Source organism: Tyto alba, unplaced genomic scaffold, assembly GCF_018691265.1.
Source record: "Tyto alba isolate M040663 unplaced genomic scaffold, T.alba_DEE_v4.0 Super-Scaffold_33, whole genome shotgun sequence".
In the NCBI taxonomy this organism is placed as follows: Eukaryota; Metazoa; Chordata; class Aves; order Strigiformes; family Tytonidae; genus Tyto; species Tyto alba.
Window position 1 is genome coordinate 11,025,939 of NW_024881308.1, and position 20,049 is coordinate 11,045,987.

General features: G+C 38.4%; 1 protein-coding gene across 2 annotated transcripts in view; it reads right to left on the reverse strand.

The window, feature by feature from the left end:
- LOC104369575 (delphilin) overlaps window positions 1–20,049 on the reverse strand; it is a 61,055-nt gene that overhangs the window by 34,046 nt on the left and 6,960 nt on the right. For both annotated transcript variants that reach the window (XM_032993581.2, XM_032993580.1), the window contains exons 2-9: window positions 14,158–14,262; window positions 12,117–12,203; window positions 10,519–10,692; window positions 8,138–8,286; window positions 5,677–5,853; window positions 4,634–5,060; window positions 4,285–4,447; window positions 1,080–1,191 (exon numbers count right to left, since the gene is read on the reverse strand). In XM_032993581.2, coding sequence (XP_032849472.1) covers window positions 1,080–1,191; window positions 4,285–4,447; window positions 4,634–5,060; window positions 5,677–5,853; window positions 8,138–8,286; window positions 10,519–10,692; window positions 12,117–12,203; window positions 14,158–14,262 — 1,394 coding nt within the window. The remainder of the gene's footprint in view (window positions 1–1,079; window positions 1,192–4,284; window positions 4,448–4,633; window positions 5,061–5,676; window positions 5,854–8,137; window positions 8,287–10,518; window positions 10,693–12,116; window positions 12,204–14,157; window positions 14,263–20,049) is intronic.

The following is a 20,049-nucleotide window of genomic DNA, read 5'->3' on the forward strand; positions in this document are numbered from 1 at the left end:
TGTACTTCAGGCAAGCTTCATACAACCAATAGCACATTACATTAATTCCATACATTACCTGTCTGTTCTTCCTGTTCACATCACTACAGACACGATTCTGCAGACTTTAAAATTACTGTTGGTGTACTGATTAAGATCAGGATTTTGAGGCCATAACTAAACTCATTCCACAAGAAGTAGACACATTGGCAGCAAAACTGATTAATTACTTCCTCACTTTCTTTGCCAGCATCATCTTTTTCCAGGGTCACTCTAGCAAAAAACTCAAGTGTTTTCCCATTTTGAAGCAAGAAAATATTTCACATCAAATTTTCATATGAATGTGTCTAATAAAATGGTACAGGTATCACATGGGGACTGGGATGTATAATGGACACTGCTCTAGGATCCCACTCCTTTCCTTTCTTTCTATGTCTTAAATTGTTCAGGGACATACAATCCAGTTCCTACAAATTTCACATGCCAATAGTTTGCTTACACTTTTGAAATCTATTTCTCTCCATATAGTAATTCAATTATTTTAAAGATACTGAAATTTGCATTCTGCTTTAAACCCACAGATCTCTGCTACTCAGAAATAGTGATATTCTTAATATCCCATTATCCCATTAAAATCCTTTAACACTTCTCTGGCTTCCTCTTCTCTAAACCAATTTTAAATAGGGCACAAGATTCCTTTTGTTTCTTTCATTTCCAATCCCACAATAAATAGTAAGGCTATAGTAAGACATGTTCTAAAGTTTTCTCATTAAGTTACACCTGCTCACTGTCATAACTTACTCTTTTACTAACTCACCTCCTTGTAACCAGTTCACAAAGTCATGTCAGATTTTCTGTCATTTCTTGCAATCCCCTTTCCTATACAATGTGGGGAATAGTGATATTTTTGGTACTTATTCCAAAAATCTCGGTGTCAAGGACTGAGATTTCTGTGTGCAACCCTAATATTCTATTCACAGTCAGGATTGCTCCAATGTCACTGTACCATCTTCCCTGAACTTCACATTATTTGCAGAAGATTATGCCTTCTCCAAAAGGTAGCATATATTATAAACAAACAATTGAACTCCAAAGATTACCTTCTTAGTGCTGTAATCTGCTCATCTGTAAGTCCACCACTCTCTTCATGTATAATGTATAGTTTTTCTTTCAGTTCACTTGGTTTTATACGGAAACTTTTAAGAAAAATGTCTGGAGAAAAATGATTCTTAGATTACTTGGAAGAAAATACTCAAAAGAAGAAAAATCACCAAAACATTTAATATTTAATTCCCAGCTTTTAAAAAAGGAAAACAAAAACAAACAAAAAACCCTCACCACTTAACTGTTAATGCTAAGGCACAAAAGCTCAGCCTTCGTATTTTCTTTAAATATACATAGCAGTAGTCAAGAAAAAATAGATTTCTGTCAGAACATAGTCAATGTTTGAGAGATCTATCAAGTTACTGCTATCAGAAGGTACTCAAGTACTTGCTCATATATATTTCTCTTGTACTCATCTCAATAGTCAAAATATTTTTTTCCAAATAACAATACAATGTATTGTGTATTGGATTATTATAATATTTTGAGGATTAAAGAAATTAAATTTTACATTTGTTTTGATTTTGTTTACTTGCTTTGTTTAATTTCCAGGATTCAAAAGAAGGTAGTTAGAGTCCATCCAAGAAAAATTACTCCCAGATGAAGGCAACCTAGGAAATAGAAGTGCTCACTTCTTCCACGCTGCCTGATATTCTAAAATATGGCTAAGATTTTTTTTAATGTTTAAGACTTCTGTGCTGACATGGGGCTGGCTCATAATACTCATTATGATAGGAAAATGGAAATAAGGTGTCTCTTCCCCAAAAAGGTGAAGAACAATTTCTAAGGCTGTTGCTCCACAAAAAACCTACTTTGTCTTGCCAGTTATTCTTTACTGTCTCCATCATCATTACCAAAGGATGAAGGTAAAAAAAGAAAGACAGGAAAGTCAACAGAAAGCATCAGCATGGAAAGCAAAAAGGTTTTAATGCTTCTCAGTGTTGGCATGAAACTTGTCCTAGAGTCTCTGCTACAACAAAAGTCCTTCAAGAAGCACAAAGGGATTGGGAAGGAGAAATCAGGAAGGATGTGCATGATTTACCTTTTTATTTTTTTTTCTCCAATTCTAAAAAGGAACAGAGTTTTTCAGGTTATAGGAATTTGGTATGGCCCAAATCAACTATTAATGGTTCTCAGGAGACTGTTGGCCAATGGAGTATATAGCATTTATTCTTCCTCTGACACAATTTCCGCCCTTTTAATTTTGTTATAAGATCTAGCTTTAGCGTTAAGCCTGGAAGAATCTTCCCTTTTTCCTTCTTAAGCTTTTTTATCCCTTATATCTTTTGCTTCCCTATGCCTTTTAAACCATGTATCTCTTCAGGTGGGCTCATGTCTACGGACCGTAGCAGATTGAATAACTCATAGTAAAAACCTGGGTTTAAAATTTTCAGAACATGTCTACAAAACATTTAATATTTTCCTGAACGTTTTCAGTAGTTGAAATTAGCCACTGAATAAATTCGAGACATCAGACTTTGCCAAAGTATTTTCCCAGACAAGATAAACATGGCATGTATGGAAAACTGTCTCAGAGAGAAACAGTCAAGTCACAGAAGCTGGTATTTTGACTCCTAAGTCAGTTTTTCACTCACTGGGTCCCACATTCATGGATTAATATATACATTATAGTGTCTCCCAAAACTTTTTCATCAGAAATCTGAAGATATTTTTCTTGTTTCTCTGATACCTGTTCTCCGTATAGCAGAAATTTATTTTGTCTACAAGAAGCCATGACATAACTTAGCTTTTATTTGCATTTTCTCATACATTGGTCTTGAATTTAGTGTGTAGATCTTATCTCAGAACTCTCATTTTTCTCTTGTGTTTAGAAACCCACTCAAATTCTCAAGAAATTTTAACCTACTGGTGTTTTAGAGCTTCATCTTTTTATTCATTAATTTAAGAACTGTGGTTTGCAGCACTTGCAGGAAGATTAATCAGAATTCTCAGGATCAAATTAACTTTTGATCTAAGTATATGCCAAAATCTCACTGATGGGACTTTAAGATTAAGAAACTGATGCAGAATGTCTCAATGAAAAAGTTGTAAGAGGAGTAGGATCAAAAGAAAGAATGGTGCTATTTGCAAACTGAAAGAAATAAATTTCCTCAAAGAAATTGCAATAATTTAGTAGATAAAAGTGCTATTACATGATTCTTATCTGCAACATCACTTTCATGTCACTCCCTTCCTTTTAACCCTTCAAATTGTTGGTCAATGAACGCAATAATTCCAACAAGTTATTTCCATTTAGTTCCCAATTAAAGTTTACATGATCTCCAAAGTATATTCTTTCCTATCAATGTTTGTAAAGATGAAATCATTAAAACTTCAAAACTAACTGCCCCAAATTCTTTACACATGTGACATTTCTTAAAAGAGCGCTAGGTTATAGAACATTTTCGGAAAGCCATTTCTGTAATAGAAATCAGAGCCGTCTTTGAATAACAATTACTCTTACTCCTTTAATATCTACCACTTCTCATCAAAGTAACTAAAAGACCTTTGCATCATTTTATTAGTAAGACCAGAACTATGTGTTGAACTGCTTCATTAGCTGTGAAAGACTATTCTCGGTCAGGCTTTTTGAAGAATCATACCTGGGATATGAGAGGGAAGGATCCTGTTCATAATCATTCAGGACAGTCATTCACAGTCTTGGCCAGAGAAAGGCCAAGAGAGTTCCTATGACCTTGCTTGTAGCTGTCTCAAAGGCTTCTTACACCAACCCCTCTACACTTACATGAATAGTCTTGAACTCGCTGTAGGAGAGAGACTGAGCACAGTACTCGGCATGCTAGCTATCAAGCTCTTTCTGTTAACTCCTTTTACCTGGCCAGCCCACAAAATCTGAGAAGTATTTGAAGTCAGTCATGAACATTTATTTCACAGGCATCATACGTAGTTTTACATTTCTGCCCTGAGACAACAGCATCACAGCTCAATGGCACATTCACGTGTTTGGTACATGAGGAGCAGAAGCTTGGTGCTTCTACTCTGCATCATTAAGGACCACATTTAGAGCAACTGAGCCATGAGGTCTATTTTTATAAATATGTAAAGGGGCACTGAATTAGAAGATGATTTCGATACAAGCTTGTCTCCTTAGCCTGTTGAACAGCAGAATGTACAAATAGAAAATGCATGCAGTGCTCATCCCAAGCTTCCAGACAGGAGTACAGTTCTTATTACACTTACTGAAGTTATGTGCAACTTTTCGATCTAACATGATGTGTTGATTCGTTGAAGGCTCATTGCCTGAAAATACTGCCATGTCCTGGATCTGGAACTGATCACAGAGTCTGAATACGTCTATCTTTCTCTTGCATGGGTCACATGATCCCCAGACAGATTTATGAATCTAAAAATATAGGAGTGACAGGGTAAACAAAAATGGAAAAGAACAGAGTCACTTTGTTCCATCAAAACATACAGAAGGACATCCAGGTTGTTTTGTGGCACATCTGTACTTTTATGATAACTATACAGGTAATATAGGCTACAATTTTATTTTTTCTTTAACAGCTACCACCACTTTTGTCCTCACCTTATCACAAGGAACAACATCCCAGTGAAAGGCTTTTGTTCTCTTTGTTGATGGAGAGACACTGCAGGGCTGCGGGAATGCAGGTGGGGCTGGTGGTACCTCTGCCTTATTTGTGGGAAGTGGAAGGAATGGTAATGCAGGGGTTGATTCCCCCTCTGCAGGCTTCATCTGGGAGCTTGAAGACTTGTTCAGACTGGTTGTTGCAGAACTCACACCAAAGTGGAGGGCCTCCTCTTTCTGTTCATTCAAAGGTACAGTAAAATCCTCATAATCCGCTTCAGAGGAGATGCATCCTTGAGATCCCTCCTGAGGCAGTGAGGTGCCCTTGCACAGTGAACAGTACTTTTCTATGAGAGACACCCATTCATTCTGGAGCTTGATAACATCCTCTGTCCTATTATTTTGGATGGTAAAGGGTATTCGAAACCTGAAATTTAAGAATGTCATATATAAAAGCAAGGAAGTGTAAAGAACATGCTGACTAATACAGCCACAGATATTTCTTATTTAAGCAGAATGATGTTTAGCAGCTTTACTTGTCAAAGGAGACCAGAGCTGCTGACTCTGACCTTTTCAGACAGAGTTAATTGCTTACGTGTCTAAGGTTAGAGAGCTGAAGTTTTGCCATATATTGACTTTGTGGTGCAGTTACCTCGTAATTCCTCTTCTCCACCTTGGGCGAAGGTGAACAGTGAGCTGCCTCTTACCGTGCTTGTTGCACAAACTAGTCAGAACCTGTTCACGCATCTTTCCTATCAAGCCAAAAGATACATCTCTTCACTGGCTCCAGACATGACAACTGGGCAAGTCTTTGTGGGCAGTATTTCAAAGTATCTTCTCAATTCCACAATTCGGTGCCTTTGATTCCTCTTTAAAATACTCATCAAATCAGTGCCTAGCAATGGGAGGGGTTATCTATATAATTCTGACGGCCTCATTTCTCCACTGTTGTATTTTGTTGTGAGATATTGAGATTATCTGTTGCTTGACTTTGTTTTCAGTTGTTCTACTTTAACAAATTATTAATTACTAACTATACTTACAAATAATTGTGTTCTCTGGTCTGGACTGAAAAGGTACTGCATCCATTCTCCTTGCTGACACTCACATTACCACCTGACAAATTAATTGTATTTGTTATAGGGCCTGCAGTCTTGTTCTGTCCTCCCAGACCTATGCAATATAAAGTCAATTCTCCTTCACGTAGTTGTACCAAGTACCTGAAGGACAAGGAATAGAGATACAGTTCATTCTTCGCTGAATACTTATTTACACAAGACTTGCCTTTGTTAAAGTATTTCCTAATGTCAATTAAGTCGCCAAATGTTTATATCTTCCATGAAACAATCAAAAAGTATCAATACTAAAGCATAAAACCTTTGAGATACGGGTGTCTTATTCTCACCTGACACGTGAGTAAACTGCAACATAAAATATGAATTTCCAGCCTGCCATGCCTAATGAAAGAGCTAAAACTAAGAAGATCTGAATATCGACTAAAAATCACCCAAATCCTGTTAATTTGTTAGCCACACTCTGTCCCTCCCTCTCCATTTATTCCTCCCATTTGTTTGGGATGGTGAGTCTTTGTACTACAAGCTTTTAAAGGAATTCATTATGTGACAGAGCAGTGAATAATATGGCAAGGCTTCGGAGTTTCTGTGTCTTCCTGGTTTCACTGCCACCAATCTATAAACAAGTCACCATAATAAAAGTTAGTGCCCAACCTTATAATTCAATAACTCTCCCTCTTGGAAACACCACTGCACATACTCTTACTCCATGAGGATTGAACCTGGTCCCCCCTTATTCCCACAATTTTCTCAGCAGGAAAAGGTCAAAGTATTCTGCTCTCAAGCGCTTCTATCAGAAGTGACTGTGCCAAATTTGAGGTACTACCTATTTAAATGATAAACTAATCCTGGCAGAAACTACCTGACCATACACAGCTTCTACTACAACAGAATCTTCTGCTTCAGCCTCTCCTCTAGGATCCTGCTCTGCTGCATATAACAAAGGTCCCACATTCAACAAGTGGGTCTTTACTGTATGTGGTTTTTATTCTTATTTAAGCATTTGCATTCTCATTTTTATTGAGGGTTACTGCATTTCTTTATCATTCTGACAGTTCTATCAGACCTTTCTTTTCCTCCACTCTCTCTTCAAGGTGTGGCTAGTTGATTAAGGTGTTCTATGAGGAATTTAAATAAGTTTAGCTGCTCCAGAAGAATTAAACATAAAATATAAATTGCATCTATTCCCACATAAACAGTCAAAGTGATAAGAATTGTTTAATGGAGCTGGCAGTTATATTGATCTTTCCTTTCTTTAAAGCAGGGACTTACAGTTTAATCGGATCTCCAGATGTTTCCACCATTATTTACTTTGCCAAAAAAAGTGAGGATTAATATCAAGAAGAAAGCAACAAGGGCTTTGCTTCACAAGATAAATAAAAATCAATTTTTGTTTGCTAACACACTTATTAAATGTTGCAAGGTAACAAATCCTGGGACACACTTGAGGATAGTATTTACAAGACATACAGTGGTAGCCTTTTAAAAACAATTAAAATCATTTTCTGTGAACTGTGAAGTCTTTTGAAGTAATTGCCCTGTGCAGATAATTACAATGTTAAATTTTTTTTCATTAGTTTTTGCTAGACAGATTTTTGTTTCTCTCATTTGGTATTACAAGCAATTCCCAAGTATTTTATATAGTTAGCTAGATACACTTTGATTATAATACAAATATATATACTTTGATATAATACAAATATATATGCTTTGATTATAATACAGATTATACATTGATAGTATAAGCAATTTCCAGGTATTTTAGGAGCTGGCTCAGGGGAAGGGTGGGTTGTTTGTAGGATGGGTAGAAAATTGTGTAAAATCATTGTGGGTGGTTCATTAGTTCAGTAATAGAATAAGCAGAAGCAGAAGACATGCTTATCTGTGATGTGTTAGGGTGGTGAATGAAATGGTGGTGACTACCCATTTCCTATTGAATAATGATTCCTGTCTTTGAAACCACCCGGCCATTAGGACACCATGGTTGGTCACCCGCACAAGAGGGAAGTTAAGAACATTATGAGAATGAATTATGAATTTTAGGACAGCCATTTGGTCAGTGTGAGTCAATGTTCTCTAGCAGGACTCCTATACTCTTTTTCCCTCTTTCCTTATGATGGAAAATGGAATAAAAAGGCAAACATAATGAAGTCCCACCATTAAAATCACTCTGCGCACCATCAACATTATATATTTGTGTTAATAATGCACACAGTGGTCTCTAGCACACACCAGAACTTCATTTTGTTGTGTATCACTATTGTACTAACAGTTAATTTAAATGTTTTCAACTTATGTAGATTGGGCATCTAAGTTTTAACTTTAAAAAGCAGTTACTTAACTTATTATCAGCAAATTAAAATCTTAAAGTATTAATCAGAAATTTTAACAAAATCCACAACCCAGATATATATGAAAGTGCAGTTCATACTTCACCCATTCAGTAGATATAAAAGTCTTTTGCTGCAAATCCAGCAGTCCTTCGTGTATCACATCACATTCTGCAGGTCTTCCAGAGCAGGAGTCTGCTGGTCTCTTGCATGAATTGCTTTGTATAACTCTGCTCAGAAGGTATGTTATCTATATAATAGGTGGCAGCAGAGAGAGTATATTATCCATGTTAATTCCCTTTAATAAGACATTAATAGGTGGATTTTTCAAGTATAAAAATGATAGACAACACTATAAGCAGCAGTCAAATAGGTAAAATAAATTAAAGTAAAATAAATAGGGTCTTTCTGTGATGCTAAACTACTTAACTGCTATTTGATTTTATACCCACAGTTCTAAACCTGTCAGTGTAAAAAGAACATAATTTTATTATGGAGGGGTTACTGTAAAACATAATTTTATTTTTTTAATTCATATACAAAGCAATCTAGGACAAAGTACAACTCAGTTCAAGCCCAAGTAGTACTTGATTGATATAGCTTGAAATCTCAAACAAACCCAGCAGAAAAATGAAGGGTTGCCTACAGTTGAAAATAGAGTGGGTTAGCATGGGTGTGAATTTAAAGCGCTCTTTTTGTTATACAGGGCCATATTCGAGTTTTTGTGCTGGGTTTACATGGTGGGAGTTTTGGTATCAGGGAATGGGCTACAGCAGTGGGCCCTATGAGAAGCTTCTGGGAGCTGCCCCAGCTCAAAGTTGGATCCACCTCTGGCCAAGGCCAAGCCAATTAGCAATAGTGGCTGCACCTCTGCAATAACGTATTTAATAAGGGGAACCTGAGAGGGGGCTGGGACTTGTGAGGAGGAATTAGAAGGACACCGGTGTGAACACCGAGGTCAGTGGAAGGAAGGAGGAGGAACAGGGGGGGAGGTTCACCAGAGCAGAGGCCCCCCTGTGTCCCGTGGTGAGATGGGATGGCAGGGCCATGCCCTGCCGCCAGCGGAGGTCTGTGGTGGAGCAGAGGAGGACCTACAGCCTGTGGGGGAGCCCACAGCAGGACCGGCAAGTATAACTAAAGGAAGCGGGGACTCTGAGGGAAGAAGTGGCCCCTGCTGTTGTAGGTCGGAGCTGGGAGAACTGCAACATGCGAGGGTGACCCACAACCAGATCAGCATGGGAAGAGCTGCATCCCGTGGGGAGGACTCGCACTGGAGGAGGTTTGTGGAGGACTGTCCCCAGTGAGAGGGGAGCCACGTGGAGCAGGGGAGGGATGTGCGGCGTTCAGCCCACCCCCCAAGGAAGAAGGAGTGGTGAGCTGACTGTAACCCCCATCCCTTGCCCCCTGTGCTGTTGGGGGAGGAGGCAGAGAGATCAGGAGCAGAGCTGAGCCTGCGAAGAAGAGGGGGGTGGGAGAGGTGATTTTGGATATGGTGACGCTTCTCACTGTCTCACCTTGTCTGTTAAGTGTTGGTTTTGTTAGTGTTTGAATTAAAGTGATGTTCTTTTTTTCTTCCCCTAACCAGTTTGTCATTTGCCCGTGACCACAATGGGTGAGCCACCCTTCCCTGTCCTAACCTCAGTTCCTAAGCCTTTTACTTTATTTTCTCCTTCCCATTCCTGAGGGGGAAAGGGTGAGTGAATGACTGCGTGGTGCTCAGCTGCCTTCAGGGCTCAAACCACAACAGCGTTCTTACTATAGAATACGTGTATCTTTTTGAGATCTTCTGCTAAAGGCAATTTATTTTGAAAATTAAGATAATTGACCATGTACTGTTCATCTGGAATAAAAGTTTCTGCACATAGAGTGAACCATTAAGTTTCACGAGGAATGAATCCCTTTGCAAAAGCCCCTTAAAAATGGGTCACAGCAGAAGTTTGGATGCAAATATCTAGTTGTACCTAGGCTGTCTTCCTCTGATAATTTTATCATTTCAGTGTATTTTGATGGTAAAAGATGAACTACTAGATCTTTTTCTTTTCACAGCATCACGATGGCCTCATTCATTCTTCTCTAAAAGCATGTATTTTAATAAATATATATAGAAAAAAAACTGCTTAGAAAATTTCAATTAAAATTCAACTGTATATGTTGTCAATTTTGTTTGCTTGTTTTAATACAGTCTCAGGACAGTTACATTCAAGGTGTAGTTGAAGAAATGCATCCACTTCCTTATCACGTCTTGAGCTGGCTTTACATCTTCAGTCCTAGTGAACTCTGGCAAAATCCTGAGGCCAAACCATCCTGAACTCTCATTCCCTTTGTTCTATGTATGAACATACACAGAATAAAGACATATCTACCTCTTTGCTTGCACAATGCACAACATAACAATTCCCATTTATTATTGGGACCTGCTGGGTACTACCATAACATTAGCTGTTATTTATAGCAATGTGTCTATGACATTGTAAAAACTTACCTTCTTTTTATCATCAAGAGACACTGCTTCCAGCTCATAATCTTGCCGCCCATGAAACACAATGCTGAAGCGCCTCCTTTCAGTATCTTCACAGGCTTTGACTTGTGAGAAAGGGAACTGTTTCTTAATAATTCCTTTTTCAATGTTAAAAATGGTCTTTGTGTTGAAATCAATCTGGAATAGAAAGTTCTTCATTACTTGACTACATCCTTTCTCTGCATTGAAAGGGAAAGACAGCATCCCAAATATTACCATGCAAGGGCATTGAGATAAAGGACCAGTTTGGAATATGTATCTATCTTGCTGATGAATAGAATAAAAAATTACGTTCCATCATCAAGATACTGTACTATATTTGTTTTAGTTACAAAACAAACAGATATTCATTGTAACTGTGTTTCCCTATCTCTTTTGATGAATATGCATTGATTTATCAATTTTAAATATTATTTATTTTTAAATTCTCCTTGTCTTATACAATGCAGTGCAAAAACTTCCCATTCAGCAGTAGTGGTAGCACAAACTAATGGCATAACCACCTCAGCAGAGATTCAATTACTAACTGGTTCAACCTATGCCCCAGTACTAAAATGAAGATGGTTATTTTTACAACAGTCACTTCTGTGCCAGGAAAAGAGGATAGTACTGAGAGATTACTTTCTGATATAAATAGTACTGCGTTTTGGTTTAGATCTTATCTACACAGATTTTTTTTTTTTTTGTCTGTATGTATCTACACACATATATGTGTACATATAGGTGAAGGGAGCAATGATAATAGCCAATTAAGTTATCTTATTGATGTTTCACAGCTATAATAATTAAAGATTGCTTGCTTTAAAATAAGATTATTCTTCTTTCACTGCACAATCTATATCTGAAGTACTAAAAACTGGTACAGACAGATTCCAGTATGTTCTATGTGTCAGTCCCTGCTGCGCAGAAACAGCTTTGTTGATACAATAAGATGTGAATATTATCTGACTGCCCAGCTTCAGTGAAGGTGGCCCTCAGAGAAGACAAACTCAGAAGACCCTCAGAGTCTCACTTGAGTTAGATATTTACCTTCGGTTATAAATGATTCTTGGCACTTCTCATTCCTATTGTGCAGACCACACCAACCAAATGTTAACACGTTGGCCTTTCCCTCCATTCTGTTTATAGCAGAAAATCTCCAAAGCAGAACTATTCTCATTATCATCTTTGACTTTTGAAGGCTACTGATAACTAGAGAACTGGAATTGAACTAGTCCAGATTCCCACACTGATAACTTCCACATCTAATATTGCTTTCTCCATTTTTCCATCAGCTTTATGTGTAAACAAATAATATTTTAATTTCAAAAGCCAGTAGATCTTGAGATAAATAACAAGATTATACCTTGTACAATTAAGATGTAGTAAACAAAAACCCACCCTCTAGCATGTATGACTTGGACTTCATATTATCAAATTTTGTTCAATATCTCATACTTCTCTGATAAGTTGCTGAACCACAAGTTTTTTTTTTTTTTAAACTACCTCATAACATTTACCGAGCAACCTACACATCCTGTATTTCTTTATATATCACTTCAAAAGTGAGAATTTTTAGTCACCTGCAAAATTCTTTTCTGCCACCGATAGTGTTTGTATTTGTAGATAATGAAGTTAAATTGTGAGCCAGTTAGCAAATCCTGTGAATCCTGAAAAATAGAACAAAAATCAGCAATATATCCAACACTGTTAATTTTTGTCCACCCAGATCCACTCATGTTCTCGGATGAAATCTCCCTCAGTGAACAGTGTTCAAACAGTGCTGGAGGCTTTGCAGAAGAACTCCACATGGATATACATGGAAGCATCCTCCTGACCTGATTTTCACAAGCACAAGGTATCCATAAATCCTGCTGAACTAATGAAGGGATCATAAATTGGGATGGAAGGTGAAAGATAGGGCAGAAAGCAGGAAGATGGGAAGAGCAGAGCCCATGGAACTGGACTAAACACATCTCAAAACACATAAGTACAAGCAGTCTATTGAATGGGCTAAGTCACAAACAAGAACCATATGTGACTTTAAAGAAAAAAAAATATTTACAGACCCTTGAATGCAGTGCAGTAAAATGGAAGATCTTTGTTCCTTGGTTTTATATTAACGTTTACAATTTGTTTTCTGGTCCCTTACAGTAGCTATACTCTGTTCATGGAAAATTACTAATTTTATAATCTTCAGGAAAATGCAGGAAAGTGAAGGTCATGATCCACCTATATTAAATTTTATTTACTTCTAATAATTAGCTATCACAAAAACTTTATCATGGTGGAAGTAGAAAAGGAACCCTTTCTCTTCTTACTCTGAGAATATATTTTCATGTAGTCTTACACTGCTGAGTTTAGTATTTTTGTTGACTGCAGCCTTTCTGCAAAACTTGCACTGCTTTTTTATTAGGATTTCTTTTTGTTCCTCCTTCTACTTCTTTCCAGCCAACAAGTTAAGAAGCACTTCAGAAAGTTATTTTTTAAAATTCCAAAAAGCACCAAGTTTATCTCAAAATCACTAGCAGCTCCCACAGTGCAAAAATATTTCAAATTGTGTCGATTGTGTCAGGTGTCAGCACATCATAAGATTTTACTGTTTCCTGGAGATGCTCCCATAGGGAGGGTGGTTCAAAAATCCAGAGCAGAAGGCGAAATAGTGAAAATTTCTGCAAGGAATTCTCTGCTGGCACCTCTGTGGTGATGATGGACAGAGACTGCAATGACAGAGATACTGGACAGGGCTTACAAAGAGGAGTACAAGGTTGATGTACTAATGTACACAATTAATGTACTCCTCATTCCCAAACCATTTTCACCCACCATTATCAACTTCTACTTTTCTCAGGAAAGAAGTTCCATGCTTTCTATAAAATGGAAAAATGCTAATGATCCACTCTGCTTGTCAGTGAAGAGATGAAGGTTTTAACAACAGAGAAATTAAATTCTGGTGTCTCAATCTGAACCTGATGAAATGTCTGAACTAGACCTCTTGGTCTCATTGATCTATGCTCAGCAAAGCTATGTTGTTGTAGGACCTAAAAACAATTTTAAGCCATCTTTACGCTGATTCTACTTTTGCCTGATGGAAGGTCAGAGGCAACCATAGGCAATGTCAGACCTGAAGTCACACTGGCCAAGGCTTTGTACCTTGCAGCCAGACGTTCCTGTGGCCATGAATAACACCGAGTTGTCAGATCCTCTTATGTTGACCAGTCATGCCCTGGGGACAACCCAACACTAGAAGACACCTCAGATTACATCCATCATTTTCCTGAGGTGCTTCATGGTATCAGACCAAGGATTTTGCCCTATATTTATTGTTACAGTACTTGATGCTGCACTCAGAATAACAAAACTTGTTATTCTAAATGTTCTAGATTTAAATTATTTAATCCAGGTAATGACATCCATGTAGCTACAGCATCTACATGGGATATGGGTAACATTAGCCATTAATACCTAACATATTTGGTTATAAACTGGAGTATATATGGTTGCACAAGTTGGACCTGCATCTTTGAAAGAAATACAGACATGCTCCTAATGCTCATTCAGGCTTTCCAAAACACGCTCATACATTTGAATGTCTTGCAAAATAGATCAAAGGAGTGACCTTACCTTTCCAGCATACACCTCTTTCTGTGCCAAATGCAAAGCTCCTTCAATGCTCACTTCTTTATTTTTCACCATATTCATAATTTTGAGGATTTTTTCCTGGCTTAACTGGAAAAAAAGTCAATCAAATATTTTTAGAGACTTTTTTCATCTGGCTATTAAGGATACAGAGTGCTTGGGACAGTTACAGCTATGGTATCTGCCATAAAATTATAATTTCATTCCTATTTTATGTTCTATCGACAACATGCCCAGAAAGTATAATCTCCCTTTGAAACCTGTTGAGAGTCCACAAGATATCAAATATACAGGTGCTTTTACATTTTTAGAAGATGGGGTGGTAATATCTGGAGATAGAACTGCCAAGAGGAAATTTTTTTATTTAGAAAATCTAGCAAGAAGTGAAAACATCAATTTTGCATGCTTGCTTGTGTCTTACCCTTAGTGTAAAGTACTGCATACAGACAACATGAAAGCAAAATCAGGACCATTCGAAATTTTCAGGGTGAAGGGGGAAAAATTGATATTGGTACCCAGTACCGCTGTCACATGAACTTACCTAAACACATTAACAAGCCAGCATTACACTTCCACTTTCTTCTTCAAAAAAACGATGTTGCACTGTCAATAAGCTTACGCAAAAATTTATGTCATTCTTAAGTGAACCAGGTGGGGATTACAATGCCAAACAGGAATCAAGCAAAGACAAAAGGCAAGTGGAGTAACCAGGGACACAGAACTACAGCAGCTTATGCTGTTGGTACAGCTCTTTCACAGACTTTGTAAAAGGAATAAACAACCTCCCGTTGAGACAGACCATAGAGTTCCCTTGTGTGATATCCATTCCTCAACAGTGGCATAATTGGGAATTTGGAAGAAGTGTGTAGGTTTTACCACCACAGCTCAGGAACTTGTGATTTTTTTTATCCAGAACTTAGTTACAATATTTAACTAGGTACAATATAGAACTTCCTACCCTTCCTGGAGAATCACTTCACCACCAGGAGGTAAGTTACTACAGTAAAATCTTTCTTTCCAACCATCCTTTTCAAGCTCTTCCATGTGGACACCCAGGCGAAGAGCCCAGGAGCGCTGCCCAGGCGGAGCAGGAGCCAGGGGAAGGGGCAGGAGCCAGGGGAAGGGGCAGGAGAGCTGTGTCGGGGCATGGGAAGGGGGCCTCCCCTGCACCCCTGTAGCTAGAGCTGCTGGCAGACTAATACATTCAGCAGAGCAAGGCAGCTCAAAGCATCTCAGCATCGCAAGCAAACCTGAACTTGGCTACCCCAAGGAGGAGGCACCAAGACCTGGAGTGGGTTTTGCTGTTCCTGCTGTAGGAAAAAGAAGGTGAAGAGCTAAAGACGGGTATCCCTAGAGAGCCAGGGCTGCCTCCCCGGGGCGGGCGAGGGTGGGCAGAAATTGGGGCTCCTGAGAGATGCCAGTTTTTCCGCCTGCGGACACTCGTGATCGCTACCCTCCGCAGCACCCACCAAACCGCAGCCCCGGCTGCTGAGCCCGGCCGAGCGGGCAGCGGCGCTGCGGCTGCTCTGCTCCCCCCGGCCCCTTCCTGCCCTAACCGACCGCTCGCTTCGCCCACGCCTGCAGCTCTCCACAGAGCTTCTCTGCTAAAAAACCCAGCAACACAGCCTTGCAACAGAAAAAAAAATCCTCTTCACCCATCCGTGCACCACAGTCACCTGGCACAAGTCTGGTGGGCAACATAAAAATAACCAGTCACACCACAGAGGTCAGGGACTGGTAAATCCCCAGGTTCTCTCTTTTTCCAAATCACACTATAGAGATCACACTTTAGTTTACCAAATTTCTAACATCTCAACCAGTTTCTGATCAACAGACACGTTGTATGTTTTTACAGCCTACAAATAAAACCGGGAGTAAAAGAAGAAGAAATATTTTGTTTTTAAAGCCTTGGAATTTTCAATGCTAATATAAAGGTAACTTATGGCATAGCTCCCAGCTGCAAACAGTAATGTGAACAGTGAGGAAAGAATGAAAGCAGTCTGATAATTCATTCACACTTGCTGAGGCACAGAAGGTTCCTACAATGACCTCCACACTCTGTATTTGAATTTTAAATAGCCATATATTTACACCACACATACACTGTATACGATTAGATCTTAACAAGATAATTCCCCACTGAACAGGCTCTGTGTAAGCAAACAAGAATATGGATATGTTTGAATTGAAAAATATAGTTTCTTTAAGGCTAAACTCTGCCAGCTTTAAAGTGCAAGATCCTATTTATACAGGATAGCAATTCTTGATAGGAAGTTGCACAGTATTTTTGCAATTGTTAAGCCCTTTTGTATGAGAAGTGTCTAAGATTTTGCAGCAGGATAACAATGATAACATAATGGTAACATCATGGCCTTATGTGGAAGACACAGTCTGATTAACATAAACAAGAGAAGCATTATTTATTTCCTTCACTTCAGTACACATATAACTCAATGAACAAGCTCAGTTCTCATTTGAATCTCATGGTGTTCTCCAGCTACACAATATATCATGCATATCTGCAGGGATGCTTCCAAAGAGTACCCAAGAAAACAAGACTTTCAACTTGAAAAATATCAGCTTGGAATTTTTTTCTAGGATATATGTGATTGGGGTCACCAGCCTTGTTCTCACGCACTCAGGCTCCATACTCTACAGTGCCCCAAGTACTGTGTATTTTAAGTTCTGTCTTTCTGGCCAAATTTTCTATCTAGGGCTAAGAAACCTTGTCACAACATCTCTACCAAAATCAAGACATTTTCTTGTCATTCACTGTGTTACTCTTTTGCATTGCTGAACATTTTCAAAACTGGTTTTGGTTTTGGGTTGGTTTTTTTTTTTTAACTTTTTACCGGAAAATTACAGAAGGGAATGCATTTTTGGCTCTATGAAGTATTCAACCCTTCATTCTGCTTACTTCACCAATGTCTCCTTTAGACTAGAATGAAATTCTGCCCAAGACATGAAAACAACAGGGAACATGTCTTAATTTCCTTAATAATGTATGAAGAACAGTGTTTGCAAAAGAGAAGCAAATCATTTTGCATATTGCAAATTCAGGAAGGTTAGTTAGTAAGTTAGACTACTGACAGTTATTGCATTCCCCAGAGAGCACACAAAAGACAGTGCTTGGTACAGGTTATTTTTAACAGTGCCCTGTTGTTTTAATGTCTCTGTTAACTCTCTCTCTGTACATCTGTAAGCAGAAGGAAAATATTTCAAAAGACAAAAGAGGCAAAAAAGGCACTTTTCAGCTTATGAGAACTGTCAGAATTATTTGTCAGAAGTCTGTCTGGTTCGCTTAGGTTTTTGACAGCCACATGTTAGCATGGTATTTTTACTTGCAAACAAGACTTGAGTAACATGCCTTGACCTTTATCATTTTGTATCTGTGGGACTTTTCTCTCAGCACATCACAATTTTTGTAATGCTTATTCTTGTGTTTGGTTTGGTTATATTTTTTTCTTAAAAAAGAAACCATTTTTGTCATATTATCCACTGAAATGCCACTAAGACAGACTGTGTTGTATTACCTAATAGAATGTGACTGGTGCAACCAAACAGAATGTTTTTATACAAGGTTGGATAACATAACTTTGAAAAAATTAAATGATTCTATTATAAAGAATGCACATTAAGGAAGTACATGAGATTGTGTTAATAATGCATTTGTTTACCTGCCAGGTTAAAGAATCTTGTTCAATACAGATTAAATTTTCTTCACCTACCCAAAATTCAGTATAGCCACGTAAGTGATTTGAAAGAAAAATCACGCTCACAATTGAAGGAAGAGTGTGGGGCTCCAGGCATTCTCCATATATCCATTACTCTGCAGGGTGAGGTTTTTGTATTTTTGGCCTAGACACGATATAAAGTGTTTAATGGTGAGATATGAGATTTCTGGCTTATTCTTGGCCAACTGCCAACACCGTACTGTACATGACCCCTTCCAGAGCTTCCTGCCACCCTCTGTTTACCCAGCACATTCTCACAGAAGGCCCTAAGAAGCATGGAAGGTTTTACATGTAGTCTTCACGCTGGGGAAATATTATTCTAATGACTCCAGAAAAGCCCCCAGACCTTCTGAGCATCAACCAAGAAAGAGGGGTTAAAGCCATGTCATCTGAATCATTTACAGTTGATTAAGAAAAGCAGTGGAAGATATGCAGAACTTGGGTAACCATTCAAGGATAAGACAGGTTGTCTTCCTGTGTCTCTTCTTTCTGACTCTCAGCCTCTAACGGGCACTGGTTCACTTTCCCCAAGTGACCACAGGGTTGCTGTGACTCCTACACAGTCAGTGGAGATACCTGGTCTTCTCTAAATAGCAATTCACCACATGCAAGACCTGCCTCTCATTATCTGGCAACTCTTTCTCTCCATTACCTACAGAGGAATTTGAGCTACATGGCTTTTGCTCGGCTTATTCTTATTCTGTGGACCATCCTACCTGAATCATCATAATATGACAGCAATCTAATGCAAAAAGACTCCTGGAATGTGTGCACGTATACCCACGGAGACGTAGAGCAAGAAATCTGGCTGTCAGTCAGCTATATATATGATCTCAATTATTACAAATACTAGCACGATTCAGTGAGACATTATTTCAGGTTTACTTAGGTGAAGATCAAAGCTAATATGCACCGAGCTCTATCATTTCCTGTGACAACAAAACCAAGTCATGCAGAAATCCTGCTCCCGGAACAAATGAGGAGAAATTTTTATTCAAGTCTAGTCAAGCTTTTCACTGTTAAGCATTCCTTACACTTGTCCTTATTAAACATTAACAGTGTTAAACATTCTCATCTGCTTGCTGTAAAGAGTAAGAGACAAACCAGTTCCTGGCTGCTGCAGGGCCCAGAAGGGAAGACTGGACCAGGAGGGCTTCTTCCTCATCCTCTGCACTCCACAGCAGCATCTCCCTTTTAGCACTGCTAGGATCAGTGCTCCAAGGGACAAGGGGGCTCAAGCCAAGAGGAAAGAGCCAAGTAGTGGCAACACATTGCTTTACAGAAATCTCATGCATTTCTGGGCATAAATCTGACTGAATGCTAGTGTTGTCCACACAAAAAGAAATATGCTGTTTTAATATACATGCCTGACATTTTTATCTGGCATTGGGTCACATTTTCATTCGTTTCAGAGTCCAGTTTTTCAAATATATCTTTTAATAGTAGAAGATTTTGTTTTCTATCCAGAACAGCAGGATAAAATGACTTTGAGTTAAAGCCTTCTGGGGATTTTCTATTGACTCAGTGCCTTCCAGCTACAGTGCACAACACTTCCTGCAAAGTACAGTGTAGAAGCTTAAAAATAAGTGCTGGGATATAATGCAGTGATTGACCTGTGATGAAATTTCAAGTATCAACTCCCTTTTCCAAGGTGTGCTTTTAAATAAAACACCTTTTTTCTTTTTTTTTTTTTTTTAATGAAAGGTACCAGCTTAGTTTACTATGAATATTTGTCTTCCTCACAATATTATGCCAAGCTGCACTCTGCCTGCATGTCAAACATGTCATCTAAGTGATTTTAAAGACAGCAGAGGCAATGTGGGTTGCCTTAAAAGTTCCAGTTTCACTTCCTAATATATTCACTTATACCAGGTTTACATTTGGCCCAAAGCGTACCAAGTGCTCCCATATATTTACAGGGGAGTGGTTGTCTTCTATGATTGGGGTATCTGAAAACCCTTCACTAGTAATTTACATGAAATATCAATAGAGATGACTGATGTGATATTTTTATGTGGCAATGCCATCTTTTGTAGCCAGTCGCAGAGAGAGACTAATATTATTTGTCAAACAGAGCTGCTATTCATCAAATAAATTATCCATCTGTAATAATGTTTTGCATTATTTGTTCAGATCTATATCT